A 23600-nucleotide genomic window follows, 5' to 3' on the forward strand; every position below is an offset into this window, starting at 1 on the left:
TGGGGGAGGAATAAGTGGATAAAGACGAGTAAGCCAAAACACACACACTCACCCGCGGTGCAGAGGACTTTAGCCTTTTCGATCTGTAGTTCAGGTCCCCACTTCTCCCCCACAGCACCCGCTAGTGACAGACGCCTGAACGCACAGCTCAACCCCTCCTCCACCCCCTCCTCCTCCTCGCTGCACTGGCCCAGCAGACGCGTTGCCAGGGCGATGTTCCCCTGTTTCCGGGCGAACTTGACGGCCGTCAGACATAGTTCCATCAGGTGGCCATCCAGCGGAGCAGAGGAGCCTGGGTAATGGAACACAGGAAGAGAGAGAGGATTAACGTGTGTCACATGACAGAGACACAGCGATAGGGACAACACACACACACACTGAAACAAATACAGATAGATATAAAGCACAGCGTTTAAGAGAGCAGAAACAACTCACACAGGGACACACACACACAGGGACACACACACACACAGGGACACACACACACACAGGGACACACACACAGGGACAGGGACACACACACAGGGACAGGGACACACACAGGGACACACACACACACAGACACACACACAGGGACACACACACAAGGACACACACACACACAGGGACACAGGGACACGCACACGGACACACAGGGACACACACACACACACACACGGACACACACACGGACACACACGGACACACACGGACACACACACACAGGGACACACACACACACACACACAGGGACACACACACACAGGGACACACACACACAGGGACACACACACACACAGACACACAGGGACACACACACACACGGACACACACACACACACACACAGGGACACACACACACACGGACACACAGGGACACACACACACACACAGGGACACACACACACACACACACAGGGACACACACACACAGGGACACACACACACACACACAGGGACACACACACACACACAGGGACACACACACACACACACACACACACACAGGGACACACACACACAGGGACACACACACACAGGGACACACACACACACACACACAGGGACACACACACACAGGGACACACACACACAGGGACACACACAGGGGGACACACACAGGGGGACACACACACACACACACACAGGGACACACATACACATACAGGGACGGACACACACACACACACACACACACACAGGGACACACACACACCCCCACACACAGGGACACACACACCCCCACACACAGGGACACACACACACCCACACACAGGGACACACACACACCCACACACAGGGACACACACACACACACACAGGGACACACACACACACACACACACACCCACAGGGACACACCCACACGGACACACCCACCCCCACAGGGACACACCCACCCCCACAGGGACACACCCACCCCCACAGGGACACACCCACCCCCACAGGGACACACCCACCCCCACAGGGACACACCCCCACACACACAGGGACACCCCCCCACACACAGGGACACACCCCCCCACACACAGGGACACACCCCCCCACACACAGGGACACACCCCCACACACACAGGGACACACCCCCACACACACAGGGACACACCCCCACACACACAGGGACACACCCACACACACAGGGACACACCCACACCCACAGGGACACACCCACACACACAGGGACACACCCACAGGGACACACCCACACACCCACACACACAGGGACACACCCACACACACAGGGACACACCCACACACACAGGGACACACCCACACACACAGGGACACACCCACACACACAGGGACACACCCACACACAGGGACACACCCACACACACAGGGACACACCCACACACACAGGGACACACCCACACACACAGGGACACACCCACACACACAGGGACACACCCACACACACACCCACACACACACACACACACAGGGACGCTGTCTACCTTTCAGCCTGAGCAGTAGCTGTCTCTGGTAGATGGTGTATCTCAGTGCGTGGAGCCACGGCTGGACGTCCTGTTGTTTACAGGTGCTGAGAGCTTCACTGTACAGGGGGATCAGACAGTCCTGGAGAGGAGGAGAGGGTTAAGGGGGTGTACACACACACAGCAGTATGTGGACACCCCTTCAAATTAGTGAATTTGGCTATTTCAGCCACACCCGTTACTGACAGGTGTATAAAACCGAGCAATCTCCATAGACAAACATTGGCAGTAGAATGAGAGACTGGTACGCCTGCTGAAGAGCTCAGTGACTTTCAACGTGGCACCGTCATACGATGCCACCTTTCGAAAAAGTCAGTTTGTCAAATTTCTGCCCTGCTAGAGCTTCCCCGGTCAACTGTAAGTGATGTTATTGTGAAGTGGAAACGTCTAGGAGCAACAACGGCTCAGCTGAGAAGTGGTAGGCCACACAAGCTCACAGAACAGGACCGCTGAGTGTTGAATCGTCTGTCCTCGGTTGCAACAGTCACTCCCGAGTTCCAAACTGCCTTCTGGAAGCAACATCAGCACAAGAACTGTTCATCCGGAGCGTCATGAAATGGGTTTCCGTGGCCGATGTAAATGATGGAGTGGTGTGAAGCTCGCCGCCTCTGGACTCTGGACCAGTGGAAACGTTTTCTCTGGAGTGATGAATCACGCTTGACCATCTGTCAGTCCGATGGACGAATCTGGGTTTGACGGATGCCAGGAGAACACTACCTACCCCAATGCATAGTGCCAACTGTAAAGTTTGGTGGAGGAGGAATAATGGTCTGGGGCTGTTTTTCATGGTTCGGGCCCCTTAGTTCCAGTGAAGGGGAATCTTAACTCTACAGCATACAATGACATTCTAGACGATTCTGTGCTCCCAGCTTTGTGGGAACAGTTTGGGGAAGACCCTTTCCTGTTTCAGCATGACAATGTCCCCCGTGCACAAAGCCAGGTCCACACAGAAATGGTTTGTCGAGATCGGTGTGGAAGAACTTGACAGGCCTGCACAGAGCCCTGACCTCAACCCCATCGAACACCTTTGGGATGAATTGGAACACCGACTGCGAGTCAGGCCTAATCACCCAACATCACTAATGCTGTTGTGGCTGAATGGAAGCAAGTCCCTGCAGCAATGTTCCAACATCTAGTGGAAAGCCTTCCCAGAAGAGTGGAGGCTGTTATAGCAGCGAAGGGGGACCAACTCCATATTAATGGCCATGATTTTGGAATGAGATGTTTGACGAGCAGGTGTCCACATACTTATGGTCATATAGAGTACGCTGAGTGTGTTCTCCAGGGCAGAGCAGCAGTGTAGATGCAGGGTGGCGAGGATCTGTGTGTGTGTGGGTCTGTGTACCTCCTGTCCACTGAGTGTGTTCTCCAGGGCAGCAGGGTGGCGAGGGTCTGTGTGTGTGTGTGTGTGTGTGTGTGTGTGTGTGTGTGTGTGTGTGTGTGTGTGTGTGTGAGGGTCTGTGTGTGTGTGAGGGTCTGTGTGTGTGTGTGTGTGTGTGTGTGTGTGTGTGTGTGTGTGTGTGTGTGTACCTCCTGTCCGCTGAGTGTGTTCTCCAGGGCAGAGCAGCAGTACAGCTGCAGGGTGGCCAGAGTGGGCAGGCCGTCAGAGAGGGTGAGGGTGGAGAGGCGGAGGGGACCCAGAGAGATGCGACCCGTCTGCTTCAGGTAACGGACCAGGGTACTGTAACACACACACAAGACCTATTATCTCTCCTTCCTCCCAGTGTCTTCACTTCCTGTCACTGATTGAAAAGGAAATGACTGGTATCTGAAACAAGGTGGAAACTCCCACTAAGTCTCCACCAATACAAAGCTTTTAGATTGGTGGGAAGTAGTGAACGAGAGTGTACATAGTCTGTCCCAAATGGTTCCCTATATAGTGCACTACTTTTGACCAGGGCCCATAGGGCAACACAGACAGAACCTGCAGTCAGTCCAACAGAACTCAGCTCAACCTAAATGGAATGTGGAAGACATCATGGAAGAGCTCAATGAAATACTGGTTTCTCCTTACAACCCATTGGATGACAAAGCCAGACGTCCCGCCCCTCTCACCTCCTCCAATGGGTTTTGAGAAGGAGACGAGGTGAATGCAATTGAGATCTTCCCAATGAAGTGTTCCACAATCCAGCAGGTTTTTGTTCCTACCCAGCACTAACACATTAATACAGGATTCAACAAAAAGTGGATCTCCAGGATCCAATGAGAGACTCACTCCGAGGTGGGCATGGCCTTCTGTTCCTGCTCGTGATTGGCTGTTGTCATGGCGGCCACGGCGCTCCGCAGCAGCTGCACCTCGATGGCCTTCTGCAGTTCTGAGGGGTCCGGACTCAACACTGCCGGGAGGAGACGCTTCAGGTCTACACACACACACACACACACACGTTAGAAACAAACAGACACGTTAGAAACACACACACCTCTAAGGAGTCTAGACTCAAAACTGAAGGGGGCAGTATCAGACACCCTTCTAACTAGTTTATCCTTGAAGCAGGTGGAGTTGAGCAGGCCTTAGTCCTCTCTCCCTCCCTCCTCCCTAGTTAATCCTTGAAGCAGGTGGAGTTGAGCAGGCCTTAGTCCTCTCTCCCTCCCTCCTACCTAGTTAATCCTTGAAGCAGGTGGAGTTGAGCAGGCCTTAGTCCTCCCTCTCTCCCTCCTACCTAGTTTATCCTTGAAGCAGGTGGAGTTGAGCAGGCCTTTGTCCTCTCTCTCTCCCTCCTACCTAGTTAATCCTTGAAGCAGGTGGAGTTGAGCAGGCCTTAGTCCTCCCTCTCTCCCTCCTACCTAGTTTATCCTTGAAGCAGGTGGAGTTGAGCAGGCCTTTGTCCTCTCGCTCTCCCTCCTACCTAGTTAATCCTTGAAGCAGGTGGAGTTGAGCAGGCCTTAGTCCTCTCTCCCTCCTACCTAGTTTATCCTTGAAGCAGGTGGAGTTGAGCAGGCCTTAGTCCTCTCTCTCTCTCTCTCCCTCCTACCTAGTTAATCCTTGGAACAGGTGGAGTTGAGCAGGCCTTTGTCCTCTCTCTCTCCCTCCTACCTAGTTAATCCTTGAAGCAGGTGGAGTTGAGCAGGCCTTAGTCCTCTCTCTCCCTCCTACCTAGTTTATCCTTGAAGCAGGTGGAGTTGAGCAGGCCTTAGTCCTCTCTCTCCCTCCCTCCTACCTAGTTAATCCTTGAAGCAGGTGGAGTTGAGCAGGCCTTAGTCCTCGCTCTCTCTCTCTCCCTCCTACCTAGTTAATCCTTGAAGCAGGTGGAGTTGAGCAGGCCTTAGTCCTCGCTCTCCCTCTCTCCCTCCTACCTAGTTTATCCTTGAAGCAGGTGGAGTTGAGCAGGCCTTAGTCCTCTCTCTCCCTCTCTCCCTCCTACCTAGTTTATCCTTGAAGCAGGTGGAGTTGAGCAGGCCTTTGTCCTCTCTCTCTCCCTCCTACCTAGTTAATCCTTGAAGCAGGTGGAGTTGAGCAGGCCTTAGTCCTCTCTCTCCCTCCCTCCCTCCTACCTAGTTAATCCTTGAAGCAGGTGGAGTTGAGCAGGCCTTAGTCCTCTCTCTCTCCCTCCTACCTAGTTAATCCTTGAAGCAGGTGGAGTTGAGCAGGCCTTTGTCCTCTCTCTCTCCCTCCTACCTAGTTAATCCTTGAAGCAGGTGGAGTTGAGCAGGCCTTTGTCCTCTCTCTCTCCCTCCTACCTAGTTAATCCTTGAAGCAGGTGGAGTTGAGCAGGCCTTAGTCCTCGCTCTCCCTCTCTCCCTCCTACCTAGTTTATCCTTGAAGCAGGTGGAGTTGAGCAGGCCTTAGTCCTCGCTCTCTCCCTCCCTCCTACCTAGTTTATCCTTGAAGCAGGTGGAGTTGAGCAGGCCTTAGTCCTCTCTCTCTCCCTCCTACCTAGTTTATCCTTGGAGCAGGTGGAGTTGAGCAGGCCTTAGTCCTCGCTCTCTCTCCCTCCTACCTAGTTTATCCTTGGAGCCAGTAGAGGAGTTGAGCAGGCCTTAGTCCTCTCTCTCTCCCTCCTACCTAGTTTGTCCTTGGAGCCAGTAGAGGTGGAGTTGAGCAGGCCGTAGTCATCTCTCTCCCCCGCCAGGAGCTCCAGCTGAGCACGGCATTCTTGGAAGTCTCCGTCCTCGAAGCAGCTCAGTGCCCGTACGTAGTTGAAGTCTGTCTTCAGGTGCACGCTCGCTGCGGCAGGGTTACTAGGGTTCTTCTTGAGGGCGTGCACGCTGGCCTGCCACTCCTGCACCGAGGACCAATCGCCGAGGGCCACATAGCACTGGCACGCCTTATTGGCAAGGAGGTTGAGCACCTCGGAGGAACACTCATTGGACTTGAGGAGGACCGTCTTCCTGCCGTCACCTGAAGGAGAAAGAGAGGAGGGGAGACACGGAAGGAGAAGAGGGAAGAGGGAGGAGGAGAGAGGGGAGAGGGAGGAGGAGATGGAAGGAGAAGAGGGAGGAGGAGAGCGAGGAGGGAAGAGATGGAAGGAGATGAGATAGAGAAGAGGGAGGAGGAGAGAGGAGGGGAGAGATGGAAGGAGAAGAGAGAGAGGAGGGAGGAGGAGAGAGGGAGGAGGGGAGAGACGGAAGGAGAAGAGAGGAAAGAGGGAGGAGAACACTTGGTTATTATCAGCTAGTGGTTGCCTTTGAAATGTCCTCCTATTCCCTGTGTTCTCACCGTTGTGTTTGGGGCTGGCTGTGTTAGAGCTGTGTGTGTCTCACCGTTGTGTTTGGGGCTGGCTGTGTTAGAGCTGTGTGTGTGTCTCACCGTTGTGTTTGGGGCTGGCTGTGTTACAGCTGTGTGTGTGTGTCTCACCGTTGCCGTTGTGTTTGGGGCTGGCTGTGTTAGAGCTGTGTGTGTGTGTCTCACCGTTGCCGTTGTGTTTGGGGCTGGCTGTGTTACAGCTGTGTGTGTGTGTCTCACCGTTGCCGTTGTGTTTGGGGCTGGCTGTGTTAGAGCTGTTGGCTCCGGCCAGTTTGAGGAGTGAGCGGTCGAAGCCCTTAATGGAACAGTCCATCCCTGTCACGGCACACAGCTGTTCCTGGTACTCCACCGCAGCCTTCTCAAACCTAGAGAGAGACAGGGAGGTATGGGTTAATACATGGTCTTGACAGGGAGAGGTATGGGTTACTATATGGACTTGACAGAGAGGTATGGGTTACTATATGGACTTGACAGAGAGAGAGGTATGGGTTACTATATGGTCTTGACAGAGAGAGGTATGGGTTACTATATGGTCTTGACAGAGAGAGGTATGGGTTACTATATGGTCTTGACAGAGAGAGAGGTATGGGTTACTATATGGTCTTGACAGAGAGAGGGGTATGGGTTACTACATGGTCTTGACAGAGAGAGAGGTATGGGTTACTATATGGTCTTGACAGAGAGAGGTATGGGTTACTACATGGTCTTGACAGAGAGAGGTATGGGTTACTACATGGTCTTGACAGAGAGAGGTATGGGTTACTATATGGTCTTGACAGAGAGAGAGGTATGGGTTACTACATGGTCTTGACAGAGAGAGAGGTATGGGTTACTACATGGTCTTGACAGAGAGAGAGGTATGGGTTACTATATGGTCTTGACAGAGAGAGAGGTATGGGTTACTATATGGTCTTGATAGAGAGAGGTATGGGTTACTACATGGTCTTGACAGAGAGAGAGGTATGGGTTACTACATGGTCTTGACAGAGAGAGAGGTATGGGTTACTACATGGTCTTGACAGAGAGAGATGTATGGGTTACTATATGGTCTTGACAGAGAGAGGTATGGGTTACTACATGGTCTTGACAGAGAGAGAGGTATGGGTTACTACATGGTCTTGACAGAGAGATGTATGGGTTACTATATGGTCTTGACAGAGAGAGGGGTATGGGTTACTATATGGTCTTGACAGAGAGCGAGGTATGGGTTACTATATGGTCTTGACAGAGAGAGGGGTATGGGTTACTATATGGTTTTGACAGAGAGAGGGGTATGGGTTACTATATGGTCTTGACAGACAGAGGGGTATGGGTTACTACATGGTCTTGACAAAGAGTTAGGTATGGGTTACTATATGGTTTTGACAGAGAGAGGGGTATGGGTTACTATATGGTCTTGACAGACAGAGGGGTATGGGTTACTACATGGTCTTAACAGAGAGCGAGGTATGGGTTACTATATGGTCTTGACAGAGAGAGGGGTATGGGTTACTATATGGTTTTGACAGAGAGAGAGGTATGGGTTACTACATGGTCTTGACAGACAGAGAGGTATGGGTTACTATATGGTCTTGACAGAGTTAGGTATGGGTTACTATATGGTTTTGACAGAGAGAGGGGTATGGGTTACTATATGGTCTTGACAGAGAGAGGTATGGGTCACTATATGGTCTTGACAGAGAGGGTATGGGTCACTATATGGTCTTAACAGAGAGGGGTATGGGTCACTATATGGTCTTGACAGACAGAGGGGTATGGGTCACTATATGGTCTTGACAGACAGAGAGGTATGGGTTACTATATGGTCTTAACAGAGGGGTATGGGTCACTATATGGTCTTGACAGACAGAGGGGTATGGGTTATTATATGGTCTTAACAGAGAGGGGTATGGGTCACTATATGGTCTTGACAGACAGAGAGGTATGGGTTACTATATGGTCTTGACAAACAGAGGGGTATGGGTCACTATATGGTCTTAACAGAGAGGGGTATGGGTCACTATATGGTCTTAACAGAGAGGGGTATGGGTCACTATATGGTCTTGACAGACAGAGGGGTATGGGTTATTATATGGTCTGAACATACCATTTAACAGCATCTATGGACAACAGAGGTGTGTACTACCTGCTTCTTGACTACATTTAAAGTGGCAATCAGCAGTTGAAACAATAAAGCGTACTCACTGCCCCGTTTGGGTAAATAGCTGAGGGATGGGACTGGAGAAATGTAACCACTCAAATTCACAGACAGAGCTTTGGATTTAAGGACTGACCATCCATGACATCATAGCGCAACATTGCAGTTGTAACCCTCCATGACATCATAGAGCAACATTCCAGTTGTAACCCTCCATGACATCATAGAGCAACATTCCAGTTGTAACCCTCCATGACGTCATAGCCAACATTCCAGTTGTAACCCTCCATGACATCAGAGCAACATTCCAGTTGTAACCCTCCATGACATCATAGAGCAACATTCTAGGTGTAACCATCCATGACATCATAGAGCAACATTTTAGGTGTAACCATGGTGAGGCTGTATAGTGTTTGTTTATATTTTCTTTGTTTCAAAACATTTGTGTAAAACAAGCTTATATTTTAGGTTCTGATGGGGTACGGCAGGGGAACTAAGATCATGAGGCATTTATAAAGTCAAATTCTTCAAGAATTTCCCCTTAAATACACTAAGCTTGGCCTCCACTTACACGCAGACAAACACACACACACACACGGGTGTTTTTCCTTACCGCCCCTCAGCCTGTAGTGCCACAGAGCTGACCCAAGCCAGACTCTTGCCAGTGTTGGTGAGACTCCAGGCAGCTAAACCATGGATAGCCTCAGGACAGTGAAGTTCACACAGAGCCTCTACCAGCATCACCAGAGGAGCCTCCAACTCTGGACCCTAGAGAGGAGACATGGGGGGTCAGTTACAGGTGACCAGAAGAGACCTGGACCCTACAGAGAGGAGACATGGGGGTCAGTTACAGGTGACCAGAAGAGACATGGGGGTCAGTTACAGGTGACCAGAAGAGACCTGGACCCTACAGAGAGGAGACATGAGGGTCAGTTACAGGTGACCAGAAGAGACCTGGATCCTACAGAGAGGAGACATGGGGGGTCAGTTACAGGTGACCAGAAGAGACCTGGGGGTCAGTTACAGGTGACCAGAAGAGACCTGGACCCTACAGAGAGAAGACATGGGGGTCAGTTACAGGTGATGTATTTAGTAACTTCAGGTAAAGGGGTTGTGGTTGAAAACAGTTGACTGACTGTTGGAAACAAGTAATGCCGAGTGTGTTTCTCTGTGTGGTCAAAAGTAGTGCACTATATAGGGAATAGGGTGTGGTTTAGGACACAGTCCTGGGACTGTGCGTCTCTCCTCCCGTTACCAGAGTGCTGCTGTTCTGGATCTCAGTCAGCAGGTCCAAGCCGTGGCGGACGGTGACTGCTGGTTGGCCGGACAGAAGCCCCACCCTCATCAGGGCCAGACGGATACGAGTCAGCCAATCCTGGCAGGTCTGACGGTTGGTATAGAAGAATGTTCTGATACCCTGGATACAGAGAGAAGGAGAGCGAAAGAGAGAGAAGGAGAGCGAGAGAGAGATGGGGAAAGGGAGAGAGAGGGGGAAGGAGAGAGAGAGGGGGAAGGAGAGAGAGAGGGGGAAGGAGAGGTGGAAGGAGAGGTGGAAGGAGAGGTGGAAGGGAAGGAGAGGTAGAGGGAAGGAGAGGTGGAGGGAAGGAGAGGTGGAGGGAAGGAGAGGTGGAGGGAAGGAGAGGTGGAGGGAAGGAGAGGTGGAGGGAAGGAGAGAGAGAGAGGGAAGGAGAGAGAGAAAAAGATAGTTAACATGAGGAGCTGGGGGACACTTGGGGCTGTGTAGGTGTGTGTGTGTAGGTGTGTGCGCGCCTTGGGCGGTGTGGTCAGCACGTTGGCACAGCCCTCGTAGGCGTTGTACATCAGTTTATCAAAGTGTAGGTGTGTGTGTGTGTGTGTGTGTGTGTGTGTGTGTGTGTGTGTGTGTGTGTGTGTGTGTGTGTGTGTGTGTGTGTGTGTGTGTAGGTGTAGGTGTGTGTGTGTGTAGGTGTGTGTGTGTGTGTAGGTGTGTGTAGGTGTGTGTGTGTGTGTGTGTAGGTGTGTGTGTGTGTGTGTGTGTAGGTGTGTGTGTAGGTGTGTGTGTGTGTGTGTGTGTGTAGGTGTGTGTGTGTGTGTATGTGTGTAGGTGTGTGTGTGTACCTTGGGCGGTGCGGTCAGAGCGTTGGCACAGCCCTCGTAGGCGTTGTACATCAGTTTCTCCAGGTTTTCCAGGAACTGCAAGAGCAGCGCCAGCCGCAGCTGGTTGCTATGGTGACCGTCATCCGTGTCGCCGGCGCTCCATTGGCTGAGCTCCTGTTCAGTGTTCAGACTGTGGGCCGCCAGGCTGCGGATCATACCTGGAGAGAGGGAGGGGAGGAGGAGGAGAGAGGGAGGGGAGGAGGGAGGGAGGGGAGGAGAGAGGGAGGGGGAGGAGAGAGGGAGGGGAGGAGAGAGGGAGGGGAGGAGAGAGGGAGGGGAGGAGAGAGGGAGGGGAGGAGAGAGGGAGGAGAGGAGAGAGGAGGAGAGAGGGAGGGGAGGAGAGAGGGAGGAGAGGAGAGAGGAGGAGAGAGGGAGGGGAGGAGAGAGGGAGGGGAGGAGAGAGGGGAGGATATGTTCTTGAAAGAGGCAGCATGTACATCCAGAATGTGTATAGGATGGAATATACTTTAAAATGACTCAAACCAAATGGAAACTGTAGAAATTATAATGGACCTGCATTTCGTACAGTTTCTTGACTGTGTCCAGCTGGCTAATAGACTTATCACCGATCTGAAAGCTAGACAGTCAGGGATGGAGTTACAGGGGTGGAGTTACAGGGGTGGAGTTACAGGGGTGGAGTTACAGGGGTTCAGAAATGCAAACAGCCCTCTCCAGGCCTCTCCCAACTTATCAGCAACATGTTAAAAAAAATCATGGGGAAAACCCTGGACTGAGTGTGTTTTAGTGTGTGTGTGTGTGTGTAACAGCCCGTACCCTCTATGGTCTGGAAGGTGTCCTGTGCCCGTCCCAGCGGGGTACGGAGTTTAGACAACACGGTGAACTGCGCTGCCTCCCACACCGCCCACTGCCACAGCACCGCCTCCGTCTTCAGCAGACCGCGCGGTACACACACACCGCCACCGGAGACACACACACCCCCTTCACGACCTGATGACACCCCCTCGCGCTTCTCCAGACGCTGACAGCTGTGGTACAGACGCTCCAGCCACGGTTCTTTACTGTAGGAACACACACACGTTAGCATATAACACACACGTTAGCATATATCCACACACACACACACACACACACACACACACACACGTTAGCATATATCCACCCACACACACACACACACGTTAGCATATAACCACACACGTTAGCATATAACCACACACACACGTTAGCATATAACCACACACACACGTTAGCATATAACCACACACACACGTTAGCATATAACCACACACACACGTTAGCATATATCCACACACACGTTAGCATATATCCACACACACACACACACGTTAGCATATATCCACACACACGTTAGCAGAACACACACATCAACACACACACAGGTTATCAGATGTTACACACATTTACATTGTCATTTATCAGACTATTCTAATCCAGAGTGATTTACAGTACAATAGTGATTGCATACATTTTCATAGTTTCCCCTTCCCCATACTGGTCCCCCGTGGGAATCGAACCCACAACCCAGGCGTTGTAAGCCCCATGCTTACAACGAGCCACATGGGACCCACGACACACACGTTAGCAGAATGAACCCCCCCCACACACACACACAGAGCCAGGTAGCCTACCCTCCGCGGTGCTGGCTGCCATAGAGGATGAAGCTGATGAGGTCGCTGAAGTCCTGGGGGTGAAAGGTGCTGCTGGGGGGGCGGCTCATGTGGCGACGGACCACCAAGGAGATCTCCTCTATCTCTGGGTGGCTGTGGTTACTGCAGGGACACACACACACACACACATTATGGTTACTACAGGGACACACACACACACACACACACACATTATGGTTACTACAGGGACACACACACACACACACACACATTAAGGTTACTGCAGGGAGGTAGACAGACAACAAAAGTCAGACATTGTCTGAAAATTACAGATTGAGGTTATGGTTTTTCAAATGGGAGTCATCTGTTGACGTATGATGGACAACAGAGATGTCTGTAGCCTGGGTACCGGTCCGTTTGTGGACAACAGAGATGTCTGTAGCCTGGGTACCAGTCCATTTGTGGACAACAGAGATGTCTGTAGCCTGGGTACCAGTCCATTTGTGGACAACAGAGATGTCTGTAGCCTGGGTACCAGTCCGTTTGTGGACAACAGAGATGTCTGTAGTCTGGGTAACGGTCCGTTTCTGGACAACAGGAACACCTACGCATTCCATGACAGGTAAATCCAGGTGATCCCTCATTGATGTCACTTATTAAATCCACTTCAATCAGTGTAGATGAAGGGGAGGAGATCGGTTAAAGGATTTGTAATTGAATGGCACACATACACAATCCGAGGGTGAAATGGCAAGACAAAATATTTAAGTGCCTTTGAACGGGGTATGGTAGTAGGCGCCAGGCGCACCGGATTGAGTAAAGAACTGCAACGCTGCTGGTTTTTCACTCTCATGTGTATCAAGCATGGTCCTCCACCCAAAGGACATCCAGCCAACTTGACAACTGTGGGAAGCATTAGAGGCCCACATTGGCCAGCATCCCTGTGGAACGCTCCCAAGTGGCGCAGTGGTCTAAGGCACCGCATCTCAGTGCTAGAGGCGTCACTACAGACCCTGGTTCGATCCCGGGCTGTATCACAACCGGCCATGATTGGTAGTCCTATAGGGCGGCGCACAATTGGCCTAGCATCGTCTGGGTTAGGGTTTGGCCAGGGTAGGCCATCATTGTAAATAAAAATGCATGACACCTTGTAGAGTTCACGTCCCGATGAATTGAGGCTATTCTGAGGGCAAAAGGAGGTGCTACTCAATATGAGGAAGGTATTCATAACGTTTGGTATTCTCAGTGTAGATATAAAGACAATGAGGAAGGTATTCATAACGTTTGGTATTCTCAGTGTAGATATAGACAATATGAGGAAGGTATTCATAACGTTTGGTATTCTCAGTGTAGATATAAAGACAATATGAGGAAGGTATTCATAACGTTTGGTATTCTCAGTGTAGATATAAAGACAATATGAGGAAGGTATTCATAACGTTTGGTATTCTCAGTGTAGATATAAAGACAATATGAGGAAGGTATTCATAACGTTTGGTATTCTCAGTGTTGATATAAAGACAATATGAGGAAGGTATTCATAACGTTTGGTATTCTCAGTGTAGATATAAAGACAATATGAGGAAGGTATTCATAACGTTTGGTATTCTCAGTGTTGATATAAAGACAATATGAGGAAGGTATTCATAACATTTGGTATTCTCAGTGTAGATATAAAGACAATATGAGGAAGGTATTCATAACGTTTGGTATTCTCAGTGTAGATATAAAGACAATATGAGGAAGGTATTCATAACGTTTGGTATTCTCAGTGTTGATATAAAGGCAATTCAATCAACTCACCCAATTAGTTTTTACATTAGTTGAATTTTTCAGATAAAAAACAGACAATGAGTGAGCGCATAACCGATTTCATTCGTTTTCCTGCTATGTTAATGACAAGCTACTTGAAGTTTGACTTGAAGATGATGACAAAATAAACATATTACTTTGTTTTCTATGTGACAGAATGTGTGTTTTTCATGTTTGGAATTATTTGTAGCATTCGGACCCAGCTCGCATCTTAAACCAGGTCTCTTTTGTAAAAAAAAATTAAACATTCAATATTTTCGGGCCGGGATTGAATGCGTAGAGCGCTGTTGACACCGTGCCTTTTAAAAGGTCAACCGCTGCAGATGTCCGCCCAATCAGAAATATTCTTTACATGTGGAGGGATACAAGGCGTGATCAGACAGGGTCCCGGCCTTAGACGAGTCACAGTCAGTCACTGACAGAGTCCCGGCCTTAGACGAGTCCCAGTCAGTCACTGACAGAGTCCCGGCCTTAGAGGAGTCCCAGTCAGTCACTGACAGAGTCCCGGCCTTAGACGAGTCCCAGTCAGTCACTGACAGAGTCCCGGCCTTAGAGGAGTCACAGTCAGTCACTGACAGAGTCCCGGCCTTAGAGGAGACACAGTCAGTCACTGACAGAGTCCCGGCCTTAGAGGAGTCACAGTCAGTCACTGACAGAGTCCCGGCCTTAGACGAGTCCCAGTCAGTCACTGACAGAGTCCCGGCCTTAGACGAGTCCCAGTCAGTCACTGACAGAGTACCGGCCTTAGACGAGTCCCAGTCAGTAATTGTGGATAGAGGAGGGTGTTCGGTCTGTGTTGTGTGCTGACCTGAGAGTCACGTCCAGAGGGATTGTCCTCAGCAGCTTGCCGTACGCCTGCCTCACCCTCACCGCAGAGTGCACCAGCTGGACACGACAAATATCCACACACCTGGGAGGCACAGGACAGAGACAATGTTACACACACGTTTGGGTTTATGCTTTTGTGTAGAAGGGGTTGTTTTAGGTGTGTGTGTTACCTCTGCAGCAGCTCTGTGTTGAGTGAGGAGGAGATGACCTGAAGGCTGTTGCAGGTCTGGAGGCAGATGACTGGGTCCTCATTCAGGGCTGCAGAGCGACAGAGGGCAGAGTCAACATACACACAGTAGGAATCAGCTTTTCTGAAAATCCTGGTTGGAAGATTCCCCAGAATCAGGAGGAATCATCCATCTAGAATTTCTGGAACACCTGGGAATTTAAGTTACCAGATTTTTACAAACCCAAAGTAAAGACTTGTGATTATTACCCTCTCTATAGTTCCACAGTATTTACCGTTGTGGAACAGACCCTCTCTATAATTCCACAGTATTTACCGTTGTGGAGCAGACCCTCTATAGTTCCACAGTATTTACCGTTGTGGAACAGACCCTCTCTATAGTTCCACAGTATTTACCGTTGTGGAACAGACCCTCTCTATAGTTCCACAGTATTTACCGTTGTGGAACAGACCCTCTCTATAGTTCCACAGTATTTACCGTTGTGGAACAGACCCTCTCTATAGTTCCACAGTATTTACCGTTGTGGAACAGACCCTCTCTATAGTTCCACAGTATTTACCGTTGTGGAACAGACCCTCTCTATAGTTCCACAGTATTTACCGTTGTGGAACAGACCCTCTCTATAGTTCCACAGTATTTACCGTTGTGGAACAGACCCTCTCTATAGATCCACAGTATTTACCGTTGTGGAACAGACCCTCTCTATAGTTCCACAGTATTTACCGTTGTGGAACAGACCCTCTCTATAGTTCCACAGTATTTACCGTTGTGGAGCAGACCCTCTATAGTTCCACAGTATTTACCGTTGTGGAACAGACCCTCTCTATAGTTCCACAGTATTTACCGTTGTGGAACAGACCCTCTCTATAGTTCCACAGTATTTACCGTTGTGAAACAGACCCTCTCTATAGTTCTACAGTATTTACCGTTGTGGAACAGACCCTCTCTATAGTTCCACAGTATTTACCGTTGTGGATCAGACCCTCTCTATAGATACAGTATTTACCGTTGTGGAGCAGACCCTCTCTATAGATACAGTATTTACCGTTGTGGAACAGACCCTCTCTATAGTTCCACAGTATTTACCATTGTGGAACAGACCCTCTCTATAGTTAAACAGTATTTACCGTTGTGGAACAGACCCTCTCTATAGTTCCACAGTATTTACCGTTGTGGAGCAGACCCTCTATAGTTCCACAGTATTTACCGTTGTGGAACAGACCCTCTCTATAGTTAAACAGTATTTACCGTTGTGGAACAGACCCTCTATAGTTCCACAGTATTTACCGTTGTGGAACAAACCCTCTCTATAGTTAAACAGTATTTACCGTTGTGGAACAAACCCTCTCTATAGTTAAACAGTATTTACCGTTGTGGAGCAGACCCTCTCTATAGTTAAACAGTATTTACCGTTGTGGAACAGACCCTCTCTATAGTTCCACAGTATTTACCGTTGTGGATCAGAACCTCTCTATAGATACAGTATTTACCGTTGTGGAGCAGACCCTCTATAGTTCCACAGTATTTACCGTTGTGGATCAGACCCTCTCTATAGTTAAACAGTATTTACCGTTGTGGAGCAGACCCTCTCTATAGTTCCACAGTATTTACCGTTGTGGAACAGACCCTCTCTATAGATACAGTATTTACCGTTGTGGAACAGACCCTCTCTATAGTTAAACAGTATTTACCGTTGTGGAACAGACCCTCTCTATAGTTCCACAGTATTTACCGTTGTGGAACAGACCCTCTCTATAGTTAAACAGTATTTACCGTTGTGGAACAGACCCTCTCTATAGTTCCACAGTATTTACCGTTGTGGAACAGACCCTCTCTATAGTTCCACAGTATTTACCGTTGTGGAACAGACCCTCTCTATAGTTCTACAGTATTTACCGTTGTGGAGCAGACCCTCTCTATAGTTAAACAGTATTTACCGTTGTGGAACAGACCCTCTATAGTTCCACAGTATTTACCGTTGTGTAACAGACCCTCTATAGTTCCACAGTATTTACCGTTGTGGAGCAGACCCTTGCAGAACTTGTGGAAGGAGGGCAGGGAGAAGAGAGGGGTGTAGGTATCAGACCTCTTCATCATCAGGCACATCTCCAGAGACCACGTCAACAACAGCTTCCTGTTTGGAGCAGACACACACACACACTAGGTTAGGTTATATGGTGGAGAAATTAAAAGATTGTGTTATAATACTGTCATAGCATCAAATGGTTGTTTTATGCAACAGAATAGAGGGTTCTGAGAACACGTTCATCTGTATGTGTTCTACTGAGGATGGGCCTCTGGGAGATTTAACACTGACCAGAATATGTACCATGTCTTTGGTTGATACCGCATTCCAGAGCCTGAGGTAATGTTTCTGTACTGGGGGGCCAGGGGGAGAGGGCTCCAGTATGGAGTTGGGGTACCTGGGGGAGAGGGCTCCAGTATGGAGTTGGGGTCCCAGGGGGAGAGGGCTCCAGTATGGAGTTGGGGTACCGGGGGAGAGGGCTCCAGTATGGAGTTGGGGGACCAGGGGGAGAGGGCTCCAGTATGGAGTTGGGGGACCAGGGGGAGAGGGCTCCAGTATGGAGTTGGGGTCCCAGGGGGAGAGGGCTCCAGTATGGAGTTGGGGTCCCAGGGGGAGAGGGCTCCAGTATGGAGTTGGGGTCCCAGGGGGAGAGGGCTCCAGTATGGAGTTGGGGTCCCAGGGGGAGAGGGCTCCAGTATGGAGTTGGGGTACCAGGGGGAGAGGGCTCCAGTATGGAGTTGGGGGACCAGGGGGAGATGGCTCCAGTATGGAGTTGGGGGACCAGGGGAAGAGGGCTCCAGTATGGAGTTGGGGGACCAGGGGAAGAGGGCTCCAGTATGGAGTTCGGGGGCCAGACCCTGGTCCAGACACAATGAGAACAGTCTTTACAGTAGATACTGTCTGCTGTGAATTATGAGTATCTTTCATTCGATTCCTAACCTCGTGACCCATTCCATACATCTGTTGTTTGTCATGAACATCCAGGAGGATGAACTTTGCTATAAAATGCTGCGTCTCAAATCCCCTCGTTGGGCTCTCAACGAATCACCTACGGGAGGGTCGCTGACAAAACTCCATTACTGCACTAATTCAAGTTGGATTGTTTTGAAGAAATGTAAAAGTCTCTCCTTTTGATTACAAAAATTCTACCACAGTTATCGTTCAACTACACCTGTGTGTGACATGTATAGTGTGTGTGTGTGTGTGTGTGTGTGTGTACCTGGCCTCAGTGTAGAGCTGCTCCTTCCTCAGCAGGGCTCCCAGCAGGGACAGCAGAGTGCTGAAGTGTTTCCTGGTTGCCGTGGTTACCGTGCTGATGACAGCCCCGTCAAAGAGAGAAGGGGAGGAGGAGGACAGGCTGGACGAGATGAAGTGATCATGTCTGAGAGAGAGAGACGGCAAGAGAGAAAGAGAGAGAGAGACAGAAGACCAATTAGAATGTGGTGAACTATGTTTAAAAAAAGGAAGGATCAAAGTTTAGTATAAACTGTGACTGTTACCTGGTACAGTGTGAGTACAGGGTATATAACACAGCATATTGTACAGCAGGGTGGTAGAGTGTGTTACCTGGTACAGTGTGAGTACAGGGTATATAACACAGCATATTGTACAGCAGGGTGGTAGAGTGTGTTACCTGGTACAGTGTGAGTACAGGGTATATAACACAGCATATTGTACAGCAGGGTGGTAGAGTGTGTTACCTGGTACAGTGTGAGTACAGGGTATACAACACAGCATATTGTACAGCAGGGTGGTAGTGTGTGTTACCTGGTACAGTGTGAGTACAGGGTATATAACACAGCATACTGTACAGCAGGGTGGTAGTGTGTGTTACCTGGTACAGTGTGAGTACAGGGTATATAACACAGCATATTGTACAGCAGGGTGGTAGACGGCCAGGTCAGAGTGGACCAACATCAGGTTCTGACTCAACAACGCAAACACCGTCGGAGACAGAGCCCACATCTACAGAGAGGGGGAGAGGAGGGGGGAGGGGACAACAAGACAGAGGGAGGGGGGGGCAGAGAGAGGGGGGAGGGGAGACAGAGCAGAGGTACATTTTAAGTTACAGTTCAGTCATGTTACTTGGTAGTGCAGTGTGTGTGTTACGTAACGTAACCCTATGAGTGAGTTCTTGGTGTTGCTGATGGTGGTGCAGTGTGTGTGTTACGTAACGTACCCCTATGAGTGAGTTCTTGGTGTTGCTGATGGTGGTGCAGTGTGTGTGTGTTACGTAACGTACCCCTATGAGTGAGTACTTGGTGTTGCTGATGGTGGTGCAGTGTGTGTGTGTTACGTAACGTACCCCTATGAGTGAGTTCTTGGTGTTGCCGATGGTGGTGAGGGCCGACAGGTTGAAGATGAGGGTGAACTCTGCCCTCTCTGGGGTGAGGGTGAGGGGGGCGAAGACAGGGTGCTGGATGCCGGGAAAGGGTGGAGGGGTCGGGGAGGGGGTCCCAGGGGTCGGGGAGGGGGTCAGGGGGGCCAGAAGGCTGGACAGGGCACAGGCCATCTCTCCCAGAACCAGTTTATACGCTGCTTCCAGAATGGGAATGTTCTTTAGGCTCAAAACAGACTGGTACACACCCAGGGCTGCTGACATCACCTGGAGAGAGAGAGCAGAGAGAGAGAGAGAGAGAGAGAGAGAGAGAGACAGATAGAGAGAGAGAGAGAGAGAGAGAGAGAGAGAGAGACAGAGAGAGCAGAGGGGGTCAGTACAGACACACGGATACAGACACACAGAGAGACAGACGGAGAGAGCAGAGGGGGTCAGTACAGACACACGGATACAGACACACAGAGAGACAGACAGACGGAAACGCCCAGTAAAAACATGTCTTAATGGTTTCCATTCAACCTTTCTGATTGAAAACTAAACCAATAGAATGGTCACGCTAACAGGATTATAGAACGCTGCAAACACACAACTTCCTCCTGACAGAAAACAGAGCAGCTACAACTCCCCCCTTACAGAAAACAGAGCAGCTACAACTCCCCCCTTACAGAAAACAGAGCAGCTACAACTTCCCCCTTACAGAAAACAGAGCAGCTACAACTCCCCCCTTACAGAAAACAGAGCAGCTACAACTCCCCCCTTACAGAAAACAGAGCAGCTACAACCTCCCCCCTTACAGAAAACAGAGCGGCTACAACTCCCCCCTTACAGAAAACAGAGCAGCTACAACTCCCCCCTTACAGAAAACAGAGCAGCTACAACTTCCCCCCTGACAGAAAACAGAGCAGCTACAACTCCCCCCTTACAGAAAACAGAGCAGCTACAACTCCCCCCTTACAGAAAACAGAGCAGCTACAACCCCCCCTTACAGAAAACAGAGCAGCTACAACTCCCCCCTTACAGAAAACAGAGCAGCTACAACTCCCCCCTTACAGAAAACAGAGCAGCTACAACTCCCCCCTTACAGAAAACAGAGCAGCTACAACTCCCCCCTTACAGAAAACAGAGCAGCTACAACTCCCCCCTTACAGAAAACAGAGCAGCTACAACTCCCCCCTTACAGAAAACAGAGCAGCTACAACTCCCCCCTTACAGAAAACAGAGCAGCTACAACTCCCCCCTTACAGAAAACAGAGCAGCTACAACTCCCCCCCTTACAGAAAACAGAGCAGCTACAACTCCCCCCTTACAGAAAACAGAGCAGCTACAACTCCCCCTTACAGAAAACAGAGCAGCTACAACTTCCATCTAACCATTACAGAAACACACCGTACAATACAATCACCCAATCTGAATCAGAGGCCTACACATCCCTCTTTCCATTTCATTTAGGTGGTGTCAAGCACCCACACCTCTATAAACCTGGTCTCTCACACACACACTCACTCACTCTAGGGGTTTGAACATTCAACAATAAAAAGGAAATTGGGAATTTAAAGTTTAGAAAACAATCCCTAAACAAAAGACTGCTGCTGAGCAGAGAGTTTACCTGACCCAACGTTACAACGTAGTGATTGGTGCTTTGGAAACAGGCTGAAGTACGGACTGACTGCTGGGAACATGTCTACAACTTCATCAGAAAGCTGTCAAACTATCCTACATAAGTGACGAGCTACATGCTGTTTACCAGTGCAGTGCCCAACATCCTTAGCTAGCTAGCTAACATTACATCTCTGTGTTTATCAGAGCCCAACATCCTTAGCTAACTAGCTAACATTACATCTGTGTTTATCAGAGCCCAACATCCTTAGCTAGCTAACATTACATCTGTGTTTATCAGAGCCCAACATCCTTAGCTAGCTAGCTAACATTACATCTGTGTTTATCAGAGCCCAACATCCTTAGTTAGCTAGCTAACATTACATCTGTGTTTATCAGAGCCCAACATCCTTAGCTAGCTAACATTACATCTGTGTTTATCAGAGGCCAACATCCTTAGCTAGCTAGCTAACCTTACATCTCTATTTATCAGAGCCCAACATCCTTAGCTAGCTAGCTAACATTACATCTCTGTGTTTATCAGAGCCCAACATCCTTAGCTAACTAGCTAACCTTACATCTCTGTGTTTATCAGAGCCCAACATCCTTAGCTAGCTAGATAACATTACATCTCTGTGTTTATCAGAGCCCAACATCCTTAGCTAGCTAACCTTACATCTCTGTGTTTATCAGAGCCCAACATCCTTAGCTAGCTAACCTTACATCTCTGTGTTTATCAGAGCCCAACATCCTTAGCTAGCTAACCTTACATCTCTGTTTATCAGAGCCCAACATCCTTAGCTAGCTAGCTAACCTTACATCTCTGTGTTTATCAGAGCCCAACATCCTTAGCTAACTAGCTAATATTACATCTCTGTGTTTATCAGAGCACAACATCCTTAGCTAGCTAACCTTACATCTCTGTGTTTATCAGAGCCCAACATCCTTAGCTAGCTAGCTAACCTTACATCTCTGTAACATTAGTGTGCATCGTTTCAATGCTCCTTTTGGCAAAACTCTTGCAGACTCAAATGATCACTATCGAACACAACAGCAAGTGGCCACTCTATAAAGGGCTTAGGGGCCAAGTGTTGGGTTTGAGATTCAGCCTATGGCTGTGGTAGATGGAACTTTATTGACCCTTAGGCCACACCCCAATAGGAGCATATTCTGAATTGTGAACACATAGAATTTTACACATGTTTCTTATCGTTTAAACGGAAAACGGCAGTTTAAAAGTGAAGAAAATGTTTCCGTTTGTCAGATCCCTGAACAAACACAGTCACCTCTCTGTCCCTGTTGAAGCGTAGCTCCAGGAGCTGTGATGTCGGGGCCAGCAGCTTCTCCACAAACCAAGCTGGAAGCTTAGTGTTGATCTGGTCCACAATCTACAACACAGAGAGAGAGAGAAGAGACCATTAGAAGCAGATAATCAACATGGGGTTATTATTAGGAGGAGAGGCAAAACGTTGAATGACCAACCAGTTCTCTGCATTCGGGCAGACATGCATAAAATTGTCAACATGTTTCAGAATGTCGGTCTACATTGACGCAACATTCACGTTTCTGCTCACAAGACATGAAATTTGCTGTTTGAGGAAACATTCTTCCTAACCGGCTTAAAACACTTCTCGGCCGTATGTATAAAACACTTCTCGGCCGTATGTATAAAACACTTCTCGGCCGTATGTATAAAACACTTCTCGGCCGTATGTATAAAACACTTCTCAGCCGTATGTATAAAACACTTCTCAGCCGTATGTATAAAACAGCTCTCGGCCGTATGTGTAAAACACTTCTCAGCCGTATGTATAAAACACTTCTCAGCCGTATGTATAAAACAGCTCTCGGCCGTATGTATAAAACACTTCTCAGCCGTATGTATAAAACACTTCTCAGCCGTATGTATAAAACACTTCTCAGCCGTATGTATAAAACACTTCTCAGCCGTATGTATAAAACACTTCTCAGCCGTATGTATAAAACACTTCTCAGCCGTATGTATAAAACACTTCTCAGCCGTATGTATAAAACACTTCTCAGCCGTATGTATAAAACACTTCTCAGCCGTATGTATAAAACACTTCTCGGCCGTATGTATAAAACACTTCTCGGCCGTATGTGTAAAACAGCTCTCGGCCGTATGTGTAAAACACTTCTCAGCCGTATGTATAAAACACTTCTCAGCCGTATGTATAAAACACTTCTCGGCCGTATGTGTAAAACACTTCTCGGCCGTATGTGTAAAACACTTCTCAGCCGTATGTATAAAACACTTCTCAGCCGTATGTAT

General features: G+C 49.2%; 1 protein-coding gene across 6 annotated transcripts in view; it reads right to left on the reverse strand.

Annotated features, from left to right (window-relative positions):
* The window catches only part of smg1 (SMG1 nonsense mediated mRNA decay associated PI3K related kinase), a 104697-nt gene that overhangs the window by 48671 nt on the left and 32426 nt on the right, over positions 1-23600 (reverse strand). For 4 of the 6 annotated variants that reach the window (XM_071391662.1, XM_071391653.1, XM_071391670.1 and 1 more), the window contains 18 exons: positions 22594-22695; positions 19679-19978; positions 19208-19338; positions 18593-18754; positions 17363-17481; positions 15330-15417; positions 15140-15241; positions 12541-12681; positions 11705-11949; positions 10892-11088; positions 10050-10211; positions 9408-9562; positions 6877-7022; positions 5977-6312; positions 4189-4333; positions 3504-3654; positions 1935-2055; positions 53-292 (listed from right to left, as the gene is read on the reverse strand). In XM_071391662.1, the coding sequence (XP_071247763.1) occupies positions 53-292; positions 1935-2055; positions 3504-3654; positions 4189-4333; positions 5977-6312; positions 6877-7022; positions 9408-9562; positions 10050-10211; positions 10892-11088; positions 11705-11949; positions 12541-12681; positions 15140-15241; positions 15330-15417; positions 17363-17481; positions 18593-18754; positions 19208-19338; positions 19679-19978; positions 22594-22695 (3043 nt within the window). The other 2 variants (XM_071391695.1, XM_071391686.1) reach the window with 2 other exon arrangements.

The sequence above is a fragment of the Salvelinus alpinus genome, chromosome 1 (genome assembly GCF_045679555.1).
Source record: "Salvelinus alpinus chromosome 1, SLU_Salpinus.1, whole genome shotgun sequence".
In the NCBI taxonomy this organism is placed as follows: Eukaryota; Metazoa; Chordata; class Actinopteri; order Salmoniformes; family Salmonidae; genus Salvelinus; species Salvelinus alpinus.